Source organism: Rhinatrema bivittatum, chromosome 8 (genome assembly GCF_901001135.1).
Source record: "Rhinatrema bivittatum chromosome 8, aRhiBiv1.1, whole genome shotgun sequence".
Lineage (NCBI taxonomy): Eukaryota > Metazoa > Chordata > Amphibia > Gymnophiona > Rhinatrematidae > Rhinatrema > Rhinatrema bivittatum.
Genome location: NC_042622.1, coordinates 113,287,775 through 113,314,010, shown reverse-complemented (window position 1 = coordinate 113,314,010; position 26,236 = coordinate 113,287,775). Strand labels below are relative to the sequence as shown.

At 41.1% G+C, this 26,236-nt stretch overlaps 1 protein-coding gene across 4 annotated transcripts in view; it reads right to left on the bottom strand.

Annotated features, from left to right (window-relative positions):
* NR5A1 (nuclear receptor subfamily 5 group A member 1) overlaps window positions 1-26,236 on the bottom strand; it is a 174,079-nt gene that overhangs the window by 9,043 nt on the left and 138,800 nt on the right. For 3 of the 4 annotated variants that reach the window (XM_029613113.1, XM_029613114.1, XM_029613112.1), the window contains exons 5-6: window positions 20,905-21,024; window positions 17,432-17,579 (exon numbers count right to left, since the gene is read on the bottom strand). In XM_029613113.1, the coding sequence (XP_029468973.1) occupies window positions 17,432-17,579; window positions 20,905-21,024 (268 nt within the window). Of the gene's footprint in view, window positions 1-14,585; window positions 14,682-17,431; window positions 17,580-20,904; window positions 21,025-26,236 lie in introns of all 4 variants that reach the window. The other variant, XM_029613115.1, reaches the window with a different exon arrangement.

Below are 26,236 nucleotides of genomic sequence, written 5' to 3'. Positions count from 1 at the left end.
CCAACTTTTATGGATTTGTTCTTACTTGTCCTAATAACGTTTCTCAATTTTTCACTTCCAGGTGCTTCTTTAAGAGATATTTTCCTCTAATCACACCATATCATTTGTAAATAGTTCATGAAAATTGATGAAAACTGTGGCAGAAATTGAAAGGATGTTTTTCTTTATTTTAAACAGTTTATATCCCATATATATCCTATGTTCAAAAGCCTGGATTTTAAAAGGTCTACATGTGTAAATTTCGAGGTTTACTTGCGTGGCTGGGCCTTTCGCATGCTGCGCGCATTTTACAATGGACCCAGCCACGCGTGTAAACCCTGGTATGCACAGAAGTGCCGGCTAAGAGAAAAGCGGCAGCCCGGGAGGCATTGTCTCGGTGGGGAGGGGCGGGACAGGTGGCAGGCCGGGAAAGCACCATTAGCCGCTGACCTGTGGAAGCGCACGCTGGCGCACGCAGATTACTTCTGCAATAAGTATTAAAATAAAAAAAATTAAGGAAAGTTAGGGTAGGTTTAGGGGGCAGGGAGGAGAGGGGAAGAGGGAGGAAGGACAGAGTTAGGCGTAGGAAAGTTCTCTCCCAGTCTGCTCCTTAATTAGAGAGGAATGGGAGGGAACTAGGGGAAGCCTGATTGTGTCACTGTGCCTTGCTTTGTAAAATTACCCCCCTGTGTATGTGAGTCATGGGCCGCCCGCACATGTGTGTGCAGATTTTAAAATCTGATACGCCCGCTAGCATACACGTTATAAAATCAGTGCAACCATGTGCACACGCTGGGAACTGCGCGCACATGAACACGTGCACCCTCCTTTTAAAATTGACGCCATAGTGGGGAACTATAAAAACACAGGGAACCCAATATTCAAAGATATCCAGTTATCTAACTCAGAGGTTCCCAAACCCATCCTGGAGGACCCCCCATCAAGTTGGGTTTTCATGATATCCGCAATGAATATGCATGAGATAGATTTGCATGCATCTGCCTCAATTCTATGCAATTGAGCTAACTTATCTGGATATTACTTCTTTTGATAACTTAGAAGGGCTGCTAAGCAACACAACTATGCTGCTGAATATAACCAGATAAGTTCTAATTATCTGGATAAGTTATAACTGGATAACTTTAGACCTGCTCAATGCAGGTCAGATAACCAAATAAGTAGCACTGCCCCGATCTGGCAATTCCCCACCCATTTACTATCTGGTTATCTACTTAGCTGGATCAGTGACTTATCGGGTTAATCGGCGGCCGCTGAACATAGCTGGATGTTCAACGGTCATCACTTAGCCGGATAAGTCCTCCTTATAATGACTTATAATGACCCCCGTTTTATTGTAACTTTTTCTTCCATGCACTTGTTTTACTTTTTAATGTATACTCTTATGTTATTAGTTATTTACGTTATAATGTATTTCTCACCCCTTGTTTTATGTAAACCGACATAATACGAACTCCGTGAATGCCGGTATAGAAAAATACAAATAAATAAATAAATAAATAAATATATGGCAATCTGGCGCTAAACAAACTTTCAGTATCAGGCCCATTATTTCTAGGCAAATTGATAGAGGGGAATTAGCTAAGGAATTTCCATGGATAAAACCCATGGAACTAGCCTGTTATTAAAATGCCTGCCCGATATGTCATGTATGCGTAGTTTTGCCTGGACTGACCATAGGCATGGCATTCCCAGGGTGGAGGAGTGGAGTGGTTTGCATTTACATCCATACTTTTCATTTTCAAAAGTGTAAGGGTACATTTTCTTAGAAATAAACCTATGCACAAATTAGTAGGAGTAAATATGTATAGGGAATTTTGCTGGGATAATTTTCAAAGCATACTTCCATTCATAAGTTTATTTTGAAAATTGGTGTAAATTATGCACATATTTAGCATCTAATTATTTGGGCTGTTACAAAATTAATCCCACAAAGACTAAGGAAAGGAAAACACACTATAGACTCTATATATCAAGGCTCGATATAACATGAAATTGCTTATAAAGCAGCCATTTTTTGGCTCCTGATTTTTTCATTGTTAAAATACATATCTTGTTAATTCATGATTTTTTTTTTATAATAAGAGTGCAGGTGTTTTGTTCTTAGCATTTTTGTTCTTAGTAATAAAACCTTCATTTCCATGAAATCTTTATTTCCAGCATCCAAATAATTGAACAGTAAAAAGATTGTCACCTATTTCTTATCTATTACCACAGCAATTTATATAAATTCAATATAATGCAGTCTCACATAATGTGGGCTAAATGTTTTAACCCCCATCACCTGCCTTATATAGGGTCTACAGTGTAATAATAATTTTTTTAAAATGTTATATTTAATGCTTAGGAATTATACGCAGTCTTTATAGCTACTGAAACTGAAGATCTTCTTAATTAACACTATTTTAGTCATTTCAGGATTTCCAACCCCAATCAGAAGATGTAAAAACTTGACCCTTCATGAACATGGAAAAGCATCTGTAATGGAGAAGGTGGCAGAAAATACAATTTAAAATGGAATGACCAACATGAAAAGAAAACTGCACAAATTCTAGAAGGAGAAAGATTTGTGGGCATAATAAAGTATTTGGATCGAAAGGATAGGGCTTAAGCTCACCACTATGCTCACAGTTGAAAAGGAAGATTATTGAGCTAATAACAGATGCAGGAGCACATGAACTTTTGAGACCACATCTGGCAAGGGGACTTATGTGGTTGCAAAAACTCATGTACTACGTCATCTTTTCTTGTTGGGATATTACAAAGTAACACAACCTACCAAGATTCCACTTCTCTTCAGGGCCGGCAACTATAAATCTGCCCTACAGAATCACAGTGAAGGATTTTGTCTATCTCTGCATTATGAAAGATAACTTACAGGCAATGAAAAGGTGGTTAGACTAGATGGAAATCCAGGTGCCTTTCAAGCTAACCAACCGAGTAAAACTGTATTGGATCATAAATCTTAGTATCATCAGGAAGTTTTTCAGGATTTCCTATCATTAATTTAGACTAGCTGAACATGTCCATCAAAAATCACAGGCAGAAAAGGCACTTTGAACAAGGTACTCACTCTCCCAACTTCTCCGCCTACCTGTTCCATACGCTTTCATTCTCTCTCGCACACTGATCCTCCCTCCCTCCACACAGTCACTGCTGCAGAACTGCCAAGGAGGAGCAATTTTTAAAAGAGAGGTTTTGTGCACACACTCTCTGCCCTGGCCCCACCCCTTCAACCACACTCTGCCACTCCTAGCTACACACCCCTCTCACAATGTCATTCCAAAAAAATAAAAACAAAAAACCTTATTTAGGCTTGGTTTTGCATGGTAGCCATGTCTTTGCCTTGCTTACCGACAGCCCCCCTAACCTCAAACAGATACTCACCCACCCTGGATCAAATCATGGAATGGATCCCTCTTTCATCCCAGAGCAACTCATGGATCCTTTAGATCCACCCACCCCTGGAGCAAACACCCCCTCCCTCCCCGCATCCCTTTCCCACTGCTCTTCCTCCCCTCTTCCCTAGAGCTTATAATAGGCATATGCAGCAAGAAAAAAAATCATTTTGTTTGAAAATTTGTCTTGTGGAGACTCTAATTCATTTCTTTAGTTTCAAAACAAAAAACAATGTTTTTTATTCATGTTTGTTTGCCATTAAAGTCAATGGCAGAAGCATTACAGGGAATTTTCAGCCTATCTTGGGCTCTAGAATAGGGGGTTGTTTTTTTTAATCAATTGTCTTAAAACTTGTTGGAAAAATCAACAGAAGGGGAAAGAGCTCCAAAGTACCTAGAAAGACTGAGGAGACTAGAAAGTGGCACCAAAAGTTGCACGAATAGCCTACAACTCTGTAAAAAGGCAAAAGGGTACCAGCAGTGGGAGGATTTCACCAAGTCACTGTAAGAGGAGCAAAAAAAAACATAAAAAGTGGAAAGCACACCCCAGAGCTTCAAAAGAGGGCATCAGCAACAGTGCCATGAACTCCTGACGGCATCTCAAGTGGCAAACTGGCACCGAAAGTGGCATTAGCATCCTAAGTCAACATGAACAAAGCAGAAAAGGTGGCAGTAAAACCTCCAAGGCAGGCACTGATAAAGGGGCCAAGCAGCACAAAGCTTCAAGGTTCCAGAGCACCATGAGGGTTGCAAAGCAGCTCCCCCAGATTGGCAAGGTGTTAGCTCTGGGGTATGACAGCAAGGCAATGTGGCAAAGGAAACGCCAAGGTGTAAGGCTTGGGCATGGAAGCAAGGATGAGTGGCACAAAGATGCCCAAGGTGCAGGCTGGAATTTAGATTTTCATGTAGAATGGGTTTGCCATATGTAAAGGTAATTCATTATCACAATTTGTACATCACAAAGGTTTCTCTTAAGCTTGTGGGGTAGTTTGCCAGGAAAGCAGTGAGGGCTGCTTTATTTAGAGACCATTTCCCACATCATTGAGCTGCCCTCACCATGTTCCATTTCCTGATTTTTTGATTTTGCATGAAATCTCTGGCACTGCTCTATATTTTATCACATTTATGTATTTATTTATTTAACAGTTTTTATATACCGGTATTCGTAGGGACATCATACCGGTTTACATAAGAACAGAAGGTCTGAAATTACATAATAACAGGGAGAAGGAACTGGGGGGGGGGGGGGGAGGGATAACTTAAGAGCAGCGTAGAATGATAGGTAAACAACAACAAGAGTAAAACTTTGAGAAATCTTAACATGGGTGGGAAATATCATACAGTAGCAGTGTATGGGCAGTCATTGTGAGAGGAGGAACTATTCTGGGAAAGCACATTTAAATAACCAGGTTTTTAATTTCTTCTTGAATTTGATGGTGCATGGTTCGAGGCGCAGGGTGAGAGGAAGAGCGTTCCAAAGGGACGGGCCAGCAATTGAGAGGGCACGGTCACGTGTGAAGGAGAGGCGGGCTGTTTTAAGTGAGGGTACGATTAGGGTACCTTTCTTGGCAGTTCTGGTGGATCTGGTAGATTGGTAAGGGTTAAATGGGAGGTCGAGCCAGTTAGAGTTGTGAACATGGAGGGATTTATGTATAATGGTCAGAGATTTGTAGTGGATACGGGAGAGAATCGGGAGCCAGTGCAGCTCTTTGAGGATGGGGTTAATATGTTCACATTTGCGGGTGTTTGAGATGATTCGTGCAGTAGCATTTTGCAGCATCTGTAGCGGTTTTATAGTAGAGTATGGGAGCCCCAGGAACAGGGTGTTACAGTAATCCAATTTTGTGGTAATGGTGGCTTGGATCACTGTGCGGAAGTCTTGGGTGTATAGCAAGGGTTTCAGTTTTTTTAAGATGTTAAGCTTGAAAAAATGGTTTCTCTTCAACATCTCTTCAGCATCTTTTGTGATGAGCCAAGTGTGATAATAACCAGATCTTACGCTTTGAAGTCACTCTTTGTGCTGCTTGGCCCCTTTATCAGTGCCTGCCATGGAGGTTTTACTGCCACCTTTTCTACTTTGTTTCCCCTTCATGATGACTTAGGATGCTAATGCCACGTTCGGTGCCAGTTTGCCTCTTGAGATGCCATCTAGGGATCATAGCACTATTGCTGGTGCCATATTTTGGAGCTTTGGGGTGTTCTTCACACTTTTTCTGCTTCTTTGCTTCTGCTTCTTTGCCTTGGAGGTTTACTGTCACCTTTTCTGCTTTGTTCTCCTTTCATTTATTTATTTATTTATTTATTTAAATAATTTTTATATATCGACGTTCGAAGCAGAGATCACATCGGTTGACTTAGGATGCTAAAACTACTTTTGGTGCCATGGCACTGTTGCTGGTAAGTGGCAACCTCTTTTAGAGACTTTGGCTAATGTACCAATTGACAAATCCAGGCCTGTGGCCATTCTGAACGTGAGGCTCATTTACAGCCCTCAAGCACCAGATTTGGGAACGTCTGGCCCAAATAGAGCTCCTCAGTGAATCATTTATGAAGAAGATTGTGAAGAAAGGAGATTGGATCTGGGGATCCATTCTGAATAAGGCAGTGCATGGCAGTTTCCATTTATTAACATATTTACCACACGCTTAGCAAATTACATGTGGATATCTGATTTATAGTTATTTTATGTTTTTACACCTGTATCAATTCTGTCATTTTCTTCATGTGGTTTCTTGCAGTAGTACTACCTACATTGCTCAAAATACCAGGTTATCTGTGTTAGACAGCAGTACACATGGGAAAATCTTTCATTTGTCATTTACTAGTGTAAGGAACTTTTGGTTTCCTTACCAGAAGGACTGGACCAAATTCTTGGGAAGTACAGAGAGAGCAGTGAAGCAGAAGTTGGGGTATTGTTCCCCCATGTTGAAGAAGCAGAAGGTATACTCAGCCCCAGCCACCATCTTAGAGTGTGGATTTTAGGTTGGATTTCAATGTGGATATTCAGTTGAAAGATTAAGTTAACCTTTTAAAGGGCAGCATATCCCATGCTGTAAAACTTTATTTTCTGGTTTACGTCTCTACATAAAGACTTGGGACATGACAGGAGAACGAGAACGCCCTACTCATATAACTTTTGTCCATGTTTTTGGTAACTATTTTAGTGCCAGAGGATGAAGTTATTTTCCACCCCTCCTGCTTCTTCTTCCGTTACTTTAGTGAGGAATATTTTGTCTTTTTCAATTACTGAGTACCCCCAGAGCCTAAATGCTGCTTATTTAAGGAGATGTGTCTTTCATTTTGAAAGGACTGGGAGAAGAAAAGGTGTCATCTAAAAGAATGGACTCACATCCATCTCCAGGGAGAAGAAGCTGAGATATGGTGTGAGGATTTTGCATGAACTTGGAGAATCACTAGAGAAGAGCAGTGTGCTAAGGTACCATTTGGTGCTACAAATTTGAGAGTGGAGAAAAGTGAAGTCTTTGGGATAAGGGGTAAGAATTGGACTGCTGTTGCTGGTAAAATATGTAGAAAAATGTTCCCTCCATTCCCATGAAGAAAAAACAAAGGTTAAGTAGTAGAAAGAGTATAAGCTGAGAACTCAATTGGTAAAGAAAGGAGGAGTAATTAAGGAGCCAAATTGACTGGAACAATTGGAAGAACTGTTTCTGGTCACAAATTTATTGAGTTTCAAGTTGTAGAAATCCATTGAACTGTTTTCACTTTTGAGTTTATAAAGAATTCCTCAATTAACCTATCAGTTAAATTGAGTTGGAACCCTTACAGTTTCCAGCCTGTTTATTACTGCTGCTGCTAAGTGAAGAGATCATCAGTGTTGTTTACATGGTGGGTGAATAAAGACTAGGACTAAGTGAACTGGTAGACTAATTGGTAAAACTGGTTATTTCATTGCCAACACATGGGGGTAAATGCATCTAAATAACACAAGTAAAATCTACTCGCGCATCCCTTTCAGTTTGAAGTTCGCATATGAAGATATATCATTTGTGCACAATTATCCGGCTAAATTCCAACTTGTCCAGCTAAGTACCACCTTTGCCGCAACTTAGATGGCAACTTTCAACTTTTCTGGATAAGTAGTGCTTTTATTTTTAAACTTATCTGGCTATCTTACATACCTGAATATGTCCAAAAACGCTACTTAGACGAACAAGTAGTGCTTTTCAGACTTATCCAGCACAGTGCTGCTACTTAACTGGATAAATCAGAACTTATCGGGATAAGTGCCGCTACTTTTCCAGATAAGTCCAAACTTATGCAGCTCGTGGATTTTACATACACGAGCATTTGTGCACGCCTATGTACTGGTATTTTATAGGGATGTGCAATCGTTTTTGCCGAATTGGAAAATTTCAAAGAAATAGTCCAATTCGGAATGGGTTGGAGGACCTGAATCCCAAGACGGATTTTCCCTGAACTTCGGGGAAAATTCATTGTTTGGGTTAGCGCAGGGGGGAGGGGCACATTTATTAAAAAAAAACAAACAAAATCACCCCAACCCTTCAAACTTAGTTAATTACAACTCACCCCCCCCCCCAAAAAAAAAAAAACTTGCCTAAAGTCCCTGGTGGTCAAGCAGGGGTCCCGGGAGCAATCTCCTGCTGTCAAGCCATCGGCTGCCATTAAATGTACAGGACCATTATATTAATTTGCATCACAAGCTTATTTTAAGCCACTCCAGTTGCCTTCATATTATAATCATAGGTCCTTAGTCTGAAATTTTTATAGATTTTTTTCAAATATGTGCTAAAATTGTCCAGGTTCAATCAATATACTCCTTAAAACCATCTCCACTACAGATTTCTTCTTAGACCACTTTAGTGAAAAAGGCATAGTCACAAAGGACAACTTGTCTTGTGGGTCTTATATTCAGCATAACAAATTTTACTCTCACCCACCGGAGCTCAAATTGAAGTGACTTAAGAATAAACTTGATGAATGTTAATATCCTGTATATTTAAACAAGAAAATTGTATATCAAAAGTATGTTGGCAGATATTTCCATTGAATTGGCATTTTAAAACGCTGTACGTATCCAGTGTTTAACTTCATCCCTTCCTCTCTCTAATTCCTAAAACACCTTTCCTTCCTCCCTACCTCCCCCCCTCAAGATATTTTATTTCTTACTCTTGATTGAAGCATTACAAGCTTTATCAGGTGGGTACTGTTGCCTGTAGAATGGCCCCTTTCCTCATTAATCCAAAATCCCAGGGATCAGCCTTTAGGTTTATCAACTATTAAATCAAAGATTTTATGCCATGCTGATTTGGGACAGCCATTTATAGAGCATAATAAAGGGTTAAATTAAGCAAAATAAAAAGATAAGGTAGCAGTTCTTAATTCCAGGATAAAAACCTGATATTCACCTAGCAAAAGCCTTCCAGCTGTCCACCAGCCATTATTGTAAAAATAATCAGAGCTGTCAGAGCAGAAATGTCCTCCTGGACTTTTTAAAGTGACAGCACATTGACAGCAGAGTGAAATTCATCGATTGCTAAGTCCTTTGCCACCTGCAGATACTTTATTTACAGGCTGTCATTCAGCCATCATTCGAACTCTACTCCACTTGGGCAAGAGCCTTATGGTGAATAGATATTATGCACTACAGATCATCTTCCTGTTATATTTACGGTTAGTTTGGAAAGCACAACAAAAGGAAAAACAAACCAACGATAAAGGTGATTCATACAAACAAGATGCAAGTTGTATCAAATGACAAAAATACACATTTTCTGCAGCCTCTGTCAGTAATTATATTGTCTCTCCAACAAGTTTAGAAGCCATGTTGGCTCAGTTAATGAGTCAAAATATGATTCTGTTTGCCTCCCTGGCTCAAAAACTTGGTGATATTTCCCTTTGTACTCACCTTCGGGCCGATACAGTAAAATCGCGGGAGAGCGGGCAAGCGCCCACTCTCCCGTGCGCGCGATACAGTATTTTAATTTATTTAAATTAGGCCCAGCGGTAAAAAGAGGCGCTAGGGACACTACCGCGTCCCTAGCGCCTCTTTTTTGACGGAAGCGGCAGCTGTCAGCGGGTTTGACAGCCGACGCTCAATTTTGCCGGTGTCGGTTCTCTTCCACTTCCAAAGCTGTTTCTTCTTGTTTATTTATTCTCTCTTCATTATACCGAGTATTTTTATTTATTTCAAAGATAGACCTTGACAACCCAATAATTGCACTTTCTATCGAAGCTAATGCCTCCCAAAGAGTTTCCATCGATATTTTAGCTGGTTTAACCAAGAAAGGTCTTACTTGGATCTGTTCACCTCCTCGTGCGGCCTCAGTATCATTGTCCCGATTCTCTCCCAACGTCAATTCAGTGGGGCTAGTCGGTTCTCAAAGTGGGGGAAGGTAAGCTCCCTGTGGCAGGACCGCCGGACTCTCCCACCGGTCACTTTTCTCTTCCCCTCCTCGATTTCCTCCTTGGCAGCTCTCCCTCTGTGCTTTCAGCTCAGTGGGGCTATCCAGGGGCTCCGATGATAATTCCTCTCCTACGCTTCTCGACTGTTGGGGTGGGGACGGCGTCACAGGCGCGCCGGGACTCAGCGAGATCTCTTTGGCCATTATCGGTGAAGCTCACTCTGTTTCTCCGATTACTGCGGCCCTCGCTCCCGGCTCCATCGGCGTCAATGCAAAGAACTTCTCTATAGTAGGTTGTTGGGTATTAAAACTTTCGGCAACAGCTAGGCTTTCTCGGAGCCTAGCTTTTCTTTTGGTATGAGGCATGAAATCGAAGGGTAAAAGTCCAAAAATCCAGGAAACAAAGAGACAGGTAATAGAGAGAGCTTTCCGCACCTCTTAGTCAGTCGCCATCTTGGCCACTCCCCCCTGAATTGTTGTTATCTTCTAAATCCTAAGTCCTGCCAAATCTGACAAATAAAAGTCTATTTCTTAGGAGAACACGTTGTGGTGGGAGGGCAACTGAAAGTGTTCTGTAGCAGACAGGTCCCTGCACCCCTAAACTTGTTTGCAGGATTTGCAGCACTTTGGCTTGTTCTCTTTGCCCAATTAGTGTTCTAGGGCTTGGTATAATGCTTGTCTTTGCTGCCTTTTTATAGATAAGATTGCTGCTGTTTGAGTCTTGAGAGCTACTGCTGTTGTGGCATGGTATGGCAAGGTTCTAGGTGATGGTGGTGGGATTTTTTTTGTAGGGTTTTGTCTTACTTCACAAAATGTTTGGCATTGGAGGGAGTTTGTTTCCTGTGCAGTATTTTTATAAAAAGTAATAGGTACCTTTAATGCCATTGCCCAGAATTTAGAGTTGTTGATTTATTTTTTAGTAACGTTTCAATTTTTAAAAATTCCATAAGAAGAAGTGGTTTTGAGCACAGAGCATCCCCTGATGCAGGATTACGAAACGTGGACCAGTATCGGGGAACACTCATGCAGCATTAAGATAAGTTCATTTTAAGGACATAAATATAAAACATTTTTAAAAACCGATCACTGGCCTATGATTAAGAATAAGGCAAAGAAGGTATTTTGCTAGCTGGAGGTGCCTATTATGATGGCCAAATTAGATAGATAAACAAACTTGAGTATGAATGATTTGTGATGTGCATTTAATATATTTAATATCCTTCTTGTAACACACCATTTTTTATCTAATAAAATTAATGTATACAGATTATTAAGGTATTTTTAATGTTGGTAAGTTCTTGAAATAATAGAATTAAAATATTTTAAAATATCACTCATGATCAAACTAGTTAGAAACCCATTGTCAGGTGCACTCTAAGGCATTATTTATTGATGAGTACAACTAGTAGGGCCTAAACCTGTATGCCAACTACCCACCTATGTTAACTTGAGGCCCTCACAAAAAATTAATTTCTTGCTACGCCACTGGCATGTTGGTCCCTTTTCATGCCTAATTTTTCCTGCCTTGCCTGGTTGCCCTGCTGTCTTGTTCCTGCCTTGTCTTGATGCCCTGCTGTATTTGTTCCTGTCTTACTCTGCCTCTCTGTTGCCTTGTCCCGGTCCTCAGTGTCCACCCAGTCTTAATTCCTGCTACTGATCTCTGCCATAGACTCTGACTACTCTCATGCCTCCTGCCTGGTACTGACTTCTCTACAGACACCGGCTTCCCTTTGTGCGCTGCTTGCCCTGACCTCGGTTTGTACCTGGATTCTGACTTCTCACTGCCAGCCCTGACCACTGCCCATACCTGAAATCTCTCTGACCACCCCTTAAGGGACAGTCACCTAAGCCCTGCCAGCACCTGGAACCCAAGGGCTCAACCTGTGGAGAACGGGACTGGTTTAGGTAAAGTTCCATCTCCAGCTGTCGGCATCGGCCTAGCAGGTTTGCCTACTAGGCAGCGTCAACCAAGCCACAGCCCAAGGGCTCACATCTGTGACAATCATGATTTGCAATTGTTTTGGCAAATTTGTGAGAACATTTTTTCTTCTGTATTTTACTGCCTGTGCTAACTGTTTTGCTCTTACATTCACATCTGCAAAGTCTGAACCCACTGTCCCCTTAAAATAATTAAAATATAATTAGACTGGCACTGCACAGTATATATATCAATGAATTCATTGTTTGACTGCTTCACTTGCAATAGAAGGTAGAATCAGATACAGCTACACCCTTTACATAGGATGAGGAAAATTCCCTGTCACTTTGCAGGCATACTTTACCCCTTCTGACTTCTTTCTGGATCCCCATGATTTAAAAAGTATCCGATTGATATAGGAAATCACACCCATGGCTTTTGGATGCAATCTTGTCCTATTCTGTTAAACATAATATTACTCAAAGCCTTCCAATATGTCCAGTGTTCAAAATACGACAAAATTACTTCTCTGGAGGAGATTGAGGCAACTCAACCTCATGTCTTCTCTCTGCAATGATGGGTGGGAAGAATGGATAATATGTAGCAATGCATTTGAAATTATGAGCATCTGGACTTTGATGTGCTAGAAAAGAAAACTCCTTGTCAGAGGTGGGGGAGTCACCATTTCTACAGCTATAGCAAATGGCAAGGTGGTAATTAGACACCTGTCTAAATTAAAGTTACAGGATCAATAGCTGGCACTTTCAAAGCTGGCTCCTCTGTGCAGACACTATCACAGCCATGGTGTCTTGCGGCCATCACTATGGCAACTTAGATTAGGGATGTAAGGACAATGTGATGGGGAGGAGGAGTATAAAAGTTAACAATCACAGCAATATAAACTAGAAGGCTTCCCTTATTAGGGTGAAGACCTTAAAAAGCACGATACACAGAAACCCAAATCACCCTAGAAAAACTGAGAAAGTCTGCAAAGGGTCCTTCATATTCCCCCTCCATGCTGTGCCCTCTCTTATTTAGTCTAAGTGGGAATCAAATGTGTGAAACAGCCAGAACTGCTTTTACCACAGACTCTTTGGCAGTGCACAGTCATGAGAAATTGGGGATTTTATGAACTGGCAAGCCTTAATTGCATTCCTCTGACGCAAATTCAATTAGATATCACCAGACAGGTTCTGGAATCTGTGTCAACAGAAGTGTTTTGCAGGGGATCCTATCAGTGATTCTGTTCCCGTGTCCAATGCATATTGGGAATTACATAAACATGCACTATTTTTAAACTCTAGTTTGGCCTTTTTTCTTATGTCCTGTGTTGGGAATAGCAGCTGTTAAACCGCACAAAGGAGAAAAAAAGAATGAAAAAGTGTAACATTATATTGGCTAGTTAGCAGTGGACAAAGAAAGTTAACTTCAGTGCTACAAACCTTATGGAATTCTGGAACAGTAAATCCCACATTCTTATTGGTTGCTGCAGGGATATGATCTAGCCATCAGAAATATTAGTTTTTGGTAAGGAAAACATCATTTTGAAGTTATTCCTAATTTAGAGCACATGCCAGCAATACTCAAGCATTCTCCACAGCTATTTCACCTAACTGAACATTAAATGCTTTTTCTATTAATGAGTTCATCATAAACGTACAGAAACATTAGCAAAGGTAAACAGAGAAAGTCATTGCCTTGCAGTTCATTAGGGCATGGCACTGCCAGCCATAATCGGTGGGAAGGCAGCATGTAGCCTGCACACTAGACGGAGGAATGACCCCCCACTCTAATAGAGTGATTCTTAGATTTTCTGCAACTTTTTAAGATAATTCAGTGTCAACTGACAAGCTTTGGGGGTCATTTTTCAAAGGGACTTTTCGCGTGCGATCACTAAAAAGGGGCGGCGTCAAGACCAGAACAGGAGGAGTCGGGGCGGCACCGGGGCAGACGCCGCGAAGACAGCGTGGACGGCGAAAAGGTAAGGAGCCTTTTTGCTTCCAATTTCATGCCCAATAGCACCACCTTTTACGATGGTGCTATTGGGTGCGATCGCTGTCAGCCATCGCAGGCTCCCCCGCCCCCCTGTACTGAGCGATTCACGACGACACAGTGTCTTAGAAAATCTAGGCCTTTGTTAGTAAAAAAAAATAACACTATGCAATACTGAGAGTAATTTTAGAACAATGCAGGTAGGACTAAAGTCTGATGTAATTTTGACCCACAGACTGTAGCTAAAGCTGACCGATGCGCATCATTCTGCTCTGAAAATTCTCAGATTAGCCCTTTACGTGCACAGACATACGCGCACAAAATTACAGTTTCTTCAAATCCATCCCTTCCGCCCACCACACCCCTCCTAAATTTCTGCAAATAGTAACACAGAGATTCCAAAGCTCAATAATTCCTGGGGGTCTGTCTCTCTCAAATAAAGCTATTCTTTTCCAGGTGATTTCCTCCTATATTTTCTATTACAGTTTAAGTCCTTTCATTGGATTATTGCTAGTGAAGCAAAGTCTCAACAGAATACAAGATGCAACTAGTCTTTGATCAGATTTATAATGGTCATTAATGAATCAAACTGTATATCAGAAGCATCTGGATTTTCTTTTAAGAAGAGACCATGCAGATCTGTGAGCTTTGCTGTGAGCCATTCTGGACCTCGTCCTGGAGGCACGTAATGTCTCAGGCACAAACCCTTCTGGGTAGAACTCACAGACATATCTATTCTATTTGTGTTTTTTTTCCTTGTTCTTGATAAAAATTACAAGCTACTTCAGAAAGGTTTTGCCTAATTAACGTTTTAGTGACTCTGCTATCACAGACTCCACGGATCTCTTTAAGCCTGTTTGTCTTGAGAATTTAGTTTAGACTCCACAGTATAATCACCATTCTTTACTCCCACCAAGTTCAAGAGATAAATTCAGGGTCCATTTTCTAAAGAGTCTCCTTCTGAACAGGTTGAGTTGTTTTCACTTTTTCTCCCTGTATAAATGTAACCAGGGGCAGGTCATAGCATTTCTGATATTTTCAGTTACGAATCAAGTCAAGAGACACATTTTTCCATAACAGACCAACAAAGCAAATTTTAGCACCCCCAACATCCCCAAACTGTTGTTTGGATGCTGTGATGGGTCTAAGAGGTACATTGCAGCAAAGAAAAAGAGAAAGATATGTATTTATATTTCTGGATTTCTTTTGTTACTGAAATCCATAGGGAATTTGTGATCCACAAATCAAAGGGTTTGTTTACAAAAAAAAAAAATAAAGACATGATGGACAGCTAGTTCATAGGTTCACTGATCACAATCCACACATCACAAATGTTAGGCCTCATTTTCTCCATGGCAAAAATACAACTTGGAGTCAGAATGAAATGTCTTTCAGCCAACTCTACTAAGTTTAAAGGGTATAGTATTAAGTACTTTACATGTCTCATCAATCATATTTTGTCATCAGGAAAACACTTCTTGTTCAAGGAGCAGTAAGCATGAATGCAATAGGAACTTTTTAAAAATCCTTATTCAGAGAGCGACATTGCGAAAGGGATAGAAGGTAAAGTTTGTCTGTTTGTGCATAATACCAAGATCTGCAATAGAGTGGACACGCCTGAAGGAGTAGAGAGAATGAAAAGGGATTTATGAAGGCTTGGAGAGTGGTCGAAGATTTGGTAGCTGGGATTCAAAGCCAAGAAGTGCGGAGTCATGCATCTGGGATGCGGTAATCCAAAAGAGCGGTATGAGATTGGGGGGGGGGGGGGGGGGGGGAAGGCTGATGTGCATGGACCAAGAGTGGGATCTTGGGGTGGTAGTTCTGGTGATCTGAAGATGGCGATGCAATGTTACAAGGCTAAAGCCAGAAGAATGTTGGGCTGCACAGAGAGAGGAATAACCAGTAAGAAAATGGAGGTGGTGATGCCCTTGTATTGTGTTCAGTTCTGGAACCCTCATCTCAAAAGGGATAGAGACAGGATGGAGGTGGTCCAGAGAAAGGCTACCAAAATGGTGTGGGGTCAGATTCAGAAAACCTATGAGGAGAGATTGAAGGATATGAATATGTAGACCCTGGAAGACAGGAGGATCAGGGGTGATATGATACAGAACTTCAAATACCTAAAAGGTTTTAATGATGTGCAAATGTCAAACCTTTTCCATTGGAAAGAAATCAGTAGAACTAGGGGTCACAAAATAAAACTCCAAGGAGGATGCCTCAGAAACAGCGTCAGAAAATATTTCTTCAGGGTGAGGGTGGTGGATGCCTGGAATGCCCTTCCAGAGGAGGTGGTGAAAACCAAAACAGTGAAAGAATTCAAAAGGGCATGGGATAAACACTATGGAATCCTAAAGGCTAAAGGATGGACATAAAGAAAAGAGTGTATGGAGTAACTTGATGGCATGGCAGTTATTACCACTAACCAATAAACCTTGACACTGTTGATGCAACTCCATCACTGCTCTCTGCTTCAACAGCAGGGGGAAAAGGGGAATTGGATTAATTCAGCAACCGAGGACCCCAACTTATACAGTCTGGGGAAACAAGTATGGGGGTAACTTGCTGATGCGGCAGTTACTACCTTTAACCAATATGACTGTTACTTTGATGCAACTCAAACATTGCTCTCTGCTTCAACAGCAAGGCATAACAGGGAATTGAATTCAACAGCAATCGAGGACTAGTGTGGGAAACTGATAAACATGGGGGTAACGGGGAATTGGATTCAAACAACAACCAATGAGGGCCCTGAATTTTATGGTCTGGGAAATAGATAAGCATAGGGTAACCTACAAAGCACAGCACAAACTACCATAAGCTTACTGGGCAGACTGGATGGACCATTTGGTCCTTTTCTGCCATTATTTCTATGTTTCTATGTTAAAAGACAGTGCAAGCTTTCTTTGCAATATAGTGTGGAGTACTGTTTCTGGTAATTGGATTTTACTTAAAACCCCTACAGAAGCATTTCCTGCTATCCTAACATCTCTGTGTATTCAGGCCAATACAGTAAAATTGGCGGGAGAGCCGGCGCTCCGAGGCGAGCGCCAGCTCTCCCAACGTGCGCCCAGGCCACTCTTCTGGGCGCGCGATCCAGTATTTAAATGAGGGCCCGCGGTAAAAAGAGGAGCGGCGGCTGTCAGCGGGTTTGACAGCAGACACCCAATTTTGCCGGCATTGGTTCTCAAACCTGCTGACAGCCACAGGTGCGGAAAATGGACGCCAGCATAATTGACCTCCGACTTCCGACCCGCAGGCCGATTTTTAATTTTTTTTTTTTTAATTTTTAATTTTTTTTAAATTTTGGGGCCTCGGACTTAAAATCGCCATGAAATTAAGTCAGAGGGTGTACAGGAAAGCAACTTGCTAAAACAAATATGGGACTTCTGCTCATCTTACTTTTGTACCTGTGCAAAACTTCCTAATAAAAGGTTCCTGCTATTATGCAGCTGAGATGTCATTTTGCTTTAACTCGGCTAGCAATCAACCTGCAATGCATTTTGAAAATCACAAGGATTCTGCCCTTTCTTTATGAGAGATGAAGCAATTTTGGGGCCATGTCCCAATTAAGCCCTTGCACATATTATGCACAAATTCTTTATTTGTTTCATGGATAGGCATTGCATCGACAAACATGACAATGAAAACCAGCCACAAATTAATAGAATAAGACAGTGTTCGACATCCCAGTGCATGATGGAATATAGGCGTGAAAAGAAATTTGGATTGTGTGAAGTACTTACCAAGACTGAAGAGAATAAGGAACTTGAGGCAAACAAATTCCTGTCTATCGACCTGAAGAGAATGTAACTGGATGACTAGCTCTTGTGCCCTCAACACCAAGCTATTCAGGGTGGCTCCAGCCTGGGTGGCAACTGCTGACACTTCAATCTGAAATCAAAGGAATGCAACAAAATGTAGCAACATAAACAGGATTAGAACACTATGCATTGTTATTAATGTTATTATAATTTGGTTTCATATAATGCTATATTATTTTCATGTGGCACTTTTATATAATATAAACTAACTCAAAGCCAAAAGCAATGGATTGAGCCAAGCCTCATTTTTTTGTTTGTTTGTTTGGGGGGGTAGCCACCTGTCTTTTCCCATCTAAAACAGGACTACAAGTCCCAGAATGCTTTGAGGTGAAAGGTCAGAATCCAGAGCTGATTTATACTGTGTCTAACAACAGAGTTAGAGGGCAGCAACTTTGCAGAAGAGCCAGAAATGTTCTAAGAAGGCATAGTCTCTGCATGGGGGCAGATGAATGTTAATTTGTTCTCACAGGTAGGTGTATATTACTGCATTCTCATCCTGTTCTCTACCTTTTTCCATTTGGTGGCCAAAAGGGAAATGCAGAGGTCAGTTTTGGTCATTCTGCTCTTGAGAAAATCATGTTCGCCAAGCAACAATTTTGGTCATGCGATTTCATACTGATCTAAAGTGAGGCACAGGAGGCCTTGTCAATCAAGGGATTTCTCATATTCTTTGCTTCTGGGGAGAAACATTTGATAAATCAGGTGTTTAGATTAGCAGATTCAAATCCCCTAGCAAAAAAAAAAAAAAATCCCAAGAAAACAGCCAGACATGTTCCGCTGTGTCCCTGACAGCAATGCCAAATGGAATTAGAATCCCCCAAGAAATGAATGTGTGCCACACATCTCCCACAGTGCTTTAAAAACATGTTCATTTTCTGCAGGCAGTGATTCTGCAAGTGTGGTAACACAGCCTATCCAGCTGAAAAACAGCAGCAGTGCTACGCAATTGGCGTCTGCCTGGAGTTGCTCTTCATTTTAGAGCTAGGCATTATCTATGGGTACATTTTTAAAGATGTGTGATGCATCAGCTATCACAACCAGACTTAAATTGGTGTGAAAAAATGAACTCTTTGTTTTCTCCCAGAGGAGGGAAACAGTAACCCTGCGTGGGATACAGCCTCTCCCGTCCCCCAGCTGGGCAGAGAAGGGTGCCAGGTGGCAGCAAAAGTGGGCAGCAAAGGAATGAAAGGGAACATGCCCAAGAGAAACATCTCAAGGATCGAGGGGCGTTTATATTTTAGGAAGATGAAAGGAAGGAAACCTTGTGCCTACTAAACAGCATGGAAAAAGCAGTGTGACACTGACAGTCAAATTACAGATGAAGGAGCCCAATCTAACTTCAATCCCTAGTCTGTTCCAACAGTGGCCATTTGTTCTCATACCCGTGCTTGTAAATACAGACATGGGTGTTGATTTTCTTATGAGAAATGTCTGCAGAATCAGAAACTATCCTGTCACTGCTGTTGAAAGCCATTACAAAGCTCAGCGGCTGCGCTTTGTGGACAGTCTGTATCTATCTGCAGATCATTGTTGCTCCCCTTTGTGCATCAACAATTCTGAAACCCAACAAAACAAAGCAAAACAAAAAGCATCTGCTTGGGTCAGTTTTGGTTCATGCAAGAGGTACCAGCAGAAGAGTAATTCGAAAGTCATGCTGCAGATTGCCCCTCTCAATTACAGTTCCAGGAGCCAGCCCAGCACCTCCTTGCTAGAGATCTGGGTTTGATTCCTGAGCTTGGCTTCTGCTCTCAGGACTGGGAAGGCAGCAGAGAGAGGAATGGGTCCGAACCACTGCACAACGGCAGCACCTACTGGTCAGACTCAAGGTGCACACCCATACCAGGTTCAGGAAGGAGCCCTTGGCTAAGAATTGCCATTGGGCTAAATGGCAAGCAGGATTTAAAACAGGTGTGGGGTGAGGGAAAAGGCAGAAACTCAGGTAGCTGTGGCTGAAGGCATATGGCACCACAGCCTAGTAGAGGCTGATTGTGATTAAACTGGAAGCTCTAACGAGCAGGAGGAAACTGCTGGATCAACAAAATCATGCACAGTTCCATAAATTCACTGATCATGGACCCAGCTGGATGATAGACTGGCCAACATGTACCCTAAACTGTTCCATCTCATCCTTTGAATTCTGCTTCAGCAGCATTTCTGTGCAACCCAGAAATTAACAATAATAGCGTCTTTTTTTTTTTTTTTTAACTTTCTGTTAGGCTATAAAAACATTTATTTTGTGGTATCATAACAGAGAATGATGTCGTCAATTTACTCCTCTTTCTAACCCTCCCCTCTTTAAAGCCTGCTTTCCCAGCACACCTCAGTCATGCCTTAGCAATTGCTTTGTCTCCTGTAGGAGTGTTAAAGTAATGAGCCAAACTCAAAGGACTTCCTTTCAGAAACCACAGTCTCAATAAGGCCAAACGGTGTGAAGTACTCTCCACAAAACAATGAGTTGAGGCCAGGAGACAGGCGTTTGCAAGTAATTATTTGCTTAAGAAGAGCCTCCTTGGATCTCTGTATGATCAGGAAGAAATGACAGGGGTAAGCTACAGAGAAATAATTATGCATATTTTCCGAATATCTTGGTAGCTGGAAACTTGTGTGCGTGGCAGGTATATGATCTGGAAAATACATTCCAGCTACCAAGATATGTTATTGCACTTATAAAGTAATGAGATTTGCTTCTAAAATACAAACATTAACTTTGTATTTCTTTTATTCTTTAATATATCTGTCTTGCTTGAGATTTCAGTAAGACAGGAGCACAGAATGATCATTGTTAAATCTGTATTTCCACTGGACAATGCTTCCGCCTGTACACTGAGGGGTTTCAACAAATGGTCAAATAATTCTCATTGCCAAAATTCAGTATTTCACTTTGTTAGCCATGTTCTACTTCCTAGTCTTAAATCCTTGGGTCTAATTTATCAAATATTTCCCTCATAAAATGAAGAAGGCACCTATGTGATCTTGAAAACTCAGGTGCAATAGCAAATTCAGAAATTCTTAAACTGATTCAATAAGAAGTACCGCAACTGCAAAGAATCTAATATGAACACAGATAGGGAGAAAATCTGTGCTCACTCAGGCCCTGTGTGTGGTCATTGCTAATGTCTGGAGGACAACTAGCTTCGGTTCTCATTTTAATGTGCAAATACTTACACAATGATGTTACCCTAGAACTTCTAAGATGCCATAAATCTGCCCACAAGAATTTTCCGAGTACATCTAAAATCCGATGGCATCTTATGGAGGGTGTGGATGGAGAATGGTAGTCCTTCATCAAAGAAGGTTATTTCCATCCAGATACATTCTCCCACTTCCTTCTTTCCTGCCAATGGTTTCACTAACTGAAGCTGGAAAATGTTTACAATGAAAATAAAGGCTGTTACCTCTTGGCCTGTAACCAGGAGTATGCTGTTCTCTTTCCCATGCTGCAGCTGCCTATAGACGTGGTCAAATACCAGAAGCTCACTCCAGCAATTCTGGAGCAAGATCATTTGATCACCTACCTAGAACAGGATGAAAAACAAAAGTCATCCGGTTAGAGATCCCCCAAGTCACTATACGAATGCAAGAACAACCAGGTCAGAGAAAGGAAGGCCAAACACAGATGCATGAAACTTCTTCCAATAAGCAGCAGCAGATTTTGCTGAACTTCATTTAACCAATGGCATTTTCCAGTATTATTATATTTGTATGGAGATTCCATCCAGAGCTCTAAACAGTTAAAATAACAAAACTGAACAATGCACTAAGATAAAAAGGTTTTCTGAATACTTTGTACCGTAAATCTATTTGCAACTGATTTTGAGTGGGTACTACATGTACCTCTTTTTTTTCAATAGCTCACCTTTGAAATAGGGGTCAATAAACAAGCTCCGGGCGATAGCTTTTTATTGGCCTAGCTTAACACAATTTTGACTGGCTTCCGAGACCTGAACACCCTTCAGTGCAAAATGAGTTCTTTGGTGAGCATACTCATTTGCTTCTTTACATGGCTGACTTCAAAAGCACCCATCTTGAAAAAAAACAATAGTACAACTGCCATGCTAATCCACTTAGGTACTTAGACATAAAGGCCAACAAACAAGCTGTGGGTTGACTGTTACTTCTACCTAGTTTTGCAGTCTGGCTCAACAGCCACACTGCTTTATTCAAGACAGCATAATCATAAAATTGATAATGAGTTGACAATACATTGTAAAGAAAGTTTAATAAAATACACTGTGCGGTGCACAACTTCTGGGCAAAAACAGTAGATTATATTTCTTTTTACTAAAGACCCTGGGAGTGCTGCAGCAGGCGCAATCCTGGAAACCATGCCTATTCACAGTGAACTCTGGGCTACCTCTGATGGCTGAAAGGAGTCAAGCATGGTAGACTAGGGATGAACAGAAATGATCAACAAGGAGCAGCGACAAAGATTCAGTTAAGAGCGAAATTAGCCACAGAAGAGAATCGATAGAAAAGCTTCAGTGTAAGATTTTCTTTTTCAAATATTATCGTTTGTTTTGGGTTTTTGTTTTTTTTTTTGCTTTCAGGATGTTGCTGGCAGTAACTGTTTTCCTGCAAATACATACACAGTATCATGTGAAAAGCAGAATTCAGCATTGTGAATCCCAATAGTCAAATAAACAATACTCTATATTCCTTTTTTTTTTTTTTTCATTCGGCAGCTGTGAAAATTCTTTTCACAGCTTTTTGAACTTTTTCATCAGCCTCCCACCACCTTCTGATAACAACTGACAAAGCAGCCTGTGATCTCTGGTTTGGAACCTGCGTTTCTATTTTTTGGTTCCTGCAGTACAACTGTGCTCTATTTTCTGTCAGCTACCTTTATTCTCTTGCTCTTTCCCCTGTGATTTCTCTTCTCTCCCTTCTCTTGTGTCTTCCTTTTCTTTTTCTCATCCCTTCCCTTCCTGTGCTTTCTTTTCTTCCTCTCCTGCTCTCTCTCTCTCTCTCTCTAGGCTCACCTCCTCCATTTTTGTTCTCTCTGTTTCCTTCTTTATGGGCCTTATTCAATAAAGAATATTTCCCCATAGACACAGAATGGGAAAAAATCCTTTTTGAATAAGGCCATTCATGTCTCCCTATACTTCTTTTCTGTTCCCTCTCTCTACTTCATTTGCTTTTTCTTTTCCCTTCCCATCTCTTTTCCTTTTTCTCTTTTGTTTATTCTGTTTTTCTGCTCTTTCCTATTTCTTTCTGTTCCTTATCCTCCCCTTTTATTTCTCTCTTCCGCCTCCTCTCATTGTTTTCCTCCCTTTCTTTCTTTGCTTCTCTCACCTTTATTTTTTTTCCCTCCCTTTTTGCTTTATCCATGCCCTTTCTCTGTTTTCTCTTTCTCTCCCATAGCCCCTCTTTTTCTATTTCGTTTTAGGATTCTTCTTCTCTCTCTCTCTGTAACCAACCTACATAGCTAAAAAAATAGCTTCTTTCTAGGGAACCTTAAATTATTTATGAAACTTTTATATATATTGTCAAACAGCCAAATTAATGTGAAAAAATTAACATGCATGGTGATGTAAATATATGCAGTATATATATGTCAACCATATAGAGTTCTATATATATCGTTGCCATATATATACTAAAAATATTTAAATCACCATGCATGTTAAATTTTTCACATTAATTTGGCTATTTGACAATAGGAACAGAAAACTTGCTTTTGCAAAGTTAAAAAGCTATAAGAACTTTGCTAATATTAATTTTAGCAAAACAAATAGCATTTGGTGTTCAAAGTGTTGAGTTTTTCCTAATTGTGCACCTAATATTGTCTGCCTTAGGGATATAGTCAACCAACCATTAACCTTTTCCATCTTTCAGTGCTCCCTTTCACAACCTCTGACTAATTTCAGGCCACCTGAAACTAGTTCTAAAGAAGAAATAGGCCGGTATTTATCTTCCCTCCAGCCAGTGACAGCAGGAGTATATCACTTAACCTCGAAGTGAATGTCATCACAAAAGGTTTGCTTTAAATCTAGGACTATCTTGTTCCTTGGTTGGAATACTGGGATGTTGCCCAGTGCCCACCTCTGTTTTAGACATTGGAGATCTTGATGGTTTGCCATGACTGTGGAACATATGGGATTAGGAATAGCCCAAGCTGGGGAGGCTGTTATGTGGTTTATAGCATAAGCATCTATTTAGTTTAAAGCAAGAGTTTTTGTTTGTTTTCTTTATATCTGATTTTTAAATACAGTACCCCTAAGGGTTTTGAAAGCACACAAGCTCGTGCATTCTGCTAAATGTTTCAAGAAACATCAAGAACTTTTAAAAATGTTCTAGATATTCTCTTAGTTCTCCTACCTATCTTGTATAATATATATGTTAAAAACCTGAGCACAGTTGATTGCTAAGTGATTTAAGGACAAAACTGTAACCCATCCATTTGCTGTAAAGTTTGAAAGGACATTGGGAGATTGGTGATTGCTCTTTCTAATCTCTCTATAGCTGATGTTGACTATAAAGTAAGAATAGTGGAGGAAAAAAACAGATTACTTCAGCATTATGTAATCATATATCTGCATATTCTTTACAGTACTTTCCCAGAAAGATAACCAATAAGTATATCATAATTTCATTGTGCCTTTACTCCCAACAATATAAAGCTTATTCATTAGGTCAAACATGCTCAGCCCATAACTATGGTAACAGACGCTAGGAAAATTATATGCTAGAAAATTGTACCCAGCGGATGTTTTTAAACAGAGTGTAGCAAACCTGAAGGTCACAAATAGAGTCAGTTTATTATTGTAAAGACGAATGACGTGGATCATAGTTCAGATACTTACGTATCTATTTCCATAGTAGCAGCTACAGATGTATAAGCCTTTATTAAAAAAAGAGCTCACAAACTATTTCAAGAAGCCCTCAAGAAGTTGAAGGGTTTATCAAATTAGGTCAGCTACTTAAAAATCATAATAAACATCCAATGTAGGTTCCCAGAGTCGCATCAGAGTTTGAACAGATTTGTTTGATTCAAGGGATCCGCATATACTGACAAATTTGTATATAGTCTAATCAGGTTTCTCCCAGATTCAATTAAATCTATCAAAGCCTAAGTTATTATTCTAGAGATTGGTGCATGCCTGCTTCAGCTATACATGTTATTGTTGTAAAGCTAGTATAAAATGCTTAGATATTCTTACAAACTAAGGACTGTTGGAAGTTTTCAAGAGAACTTTAGGATGAGAGTGGGAGGAAAGGGGTAAATAACCTTGCTGGAAATTCTCACATATGTCTACAGAACCATAAGTTCTAAACATTTGCAATGCTCCAGCAAACTGCAGGAACTGAGCATGCTAGAGATTTAAGGCATGACGATTTATTTATATTCCACTTTTCGCACTTTTTTCAGCACTTCAAAGTGGATTACATTCAGGTACTGTAGCTATTTCCCTATCCCCAGAGGGCTTACAATCTAAGGGAGTCATTTATCAAAGTGCTATATGGCATTTTCGCATGCGTTAAGCACCTTCTGCCTGCCTGGTATTGACCTCTGCTATGGACCTGGACCTCTCTCTTTCCTGCCACCTGCTACAGACCTGGACCTCCTCTGCTTGCTACCTGCCCTGACCCTCGGCCTGGAACCAGTTACTGTCTGCTCGTTGCCAACCCTGACATTTGCCCATATCTGGCCCCTCTCTCGGTCCACTCTCTCGGGATCCTTGCCTAAGTCTGCCATGTCCTGGGACCTAAGGGTTCAACTTGCAGGGAACGGGGCTGGTACAGGTGAAGCCCCAGCTCAGTCCCAGTAGGGCGAGTCTGCCAGCTGTCGGCTTGGGCCTAATGGGTTCGCCTACTAGGGCTGCATCAACCATGTCACAGCCCAAGGGCTCATACCCACAACAGTTCATGAGGCCATGATCTCAACGGTTTTGTCCCCTGCTCGGGGCCAATGTGGGGCTGGATCTACAAGTGCAACACCAGCAAGACCAGTTGTACAACATGGCTTGTATCCTCCAAGGCCTGGCAGCCCATATGGACTCCATGTGGTTCCCCACACCTTCTCAGCTCCTCCTCTGGTTGCTCCTGTTTGGCCAGCTGCCTCTATGCCACATCTTTCACCTCCACCCAGGTTTGAAAGTGATTCCAAGGGATGCAGAGGCTTCCTAAATCAGTGCAGGATGCACTTTGAGCTGCAAACAGCCATTTTCCCAGTGAACTGCACCAAGTTAACTTACATACTCTCTCTGCTAGGGGGTTCCACCTTAGCCTGTGTTCCCCTCTATGGGAGAGAAATGACCCACCGTGATGGACAATTTTATGCACCAGTTTTGACAGATCTTTGACGAGCAAGGATGGACATCATCTGCTGCCATGGAGTTGCTCCAGATCCTGGCAAATATGCTATACACTTTCACACCAAGGCATCCAAACTCCACTGGGGTGAAGACAGCCAGATGGCCATCATTTTTCAGGGCCTAGCAGAGCACATAAAAGATGAGTTGGCAAGCTGAGACACTTTGCCCATGCTAGAGGACCTCATTGCACTGTCCATATGGATCCACCTACAGTTTCAGGAACAAGCCCAGGAGAGAGGGGCATCTTGTCATACATTCTGTCTAGCTCCCAAGTTTCAATGCCCCCTGGGCACATCAACCCATGACCATAGCTTCTCACAAAGAGCCTGTGCAGTTAGGCTGGTCCCACCTTTCTAAGGATGAAAAATGGAGGTGCACACAGTTGAACCTCTACTTTTACTGTGCCAGGTAA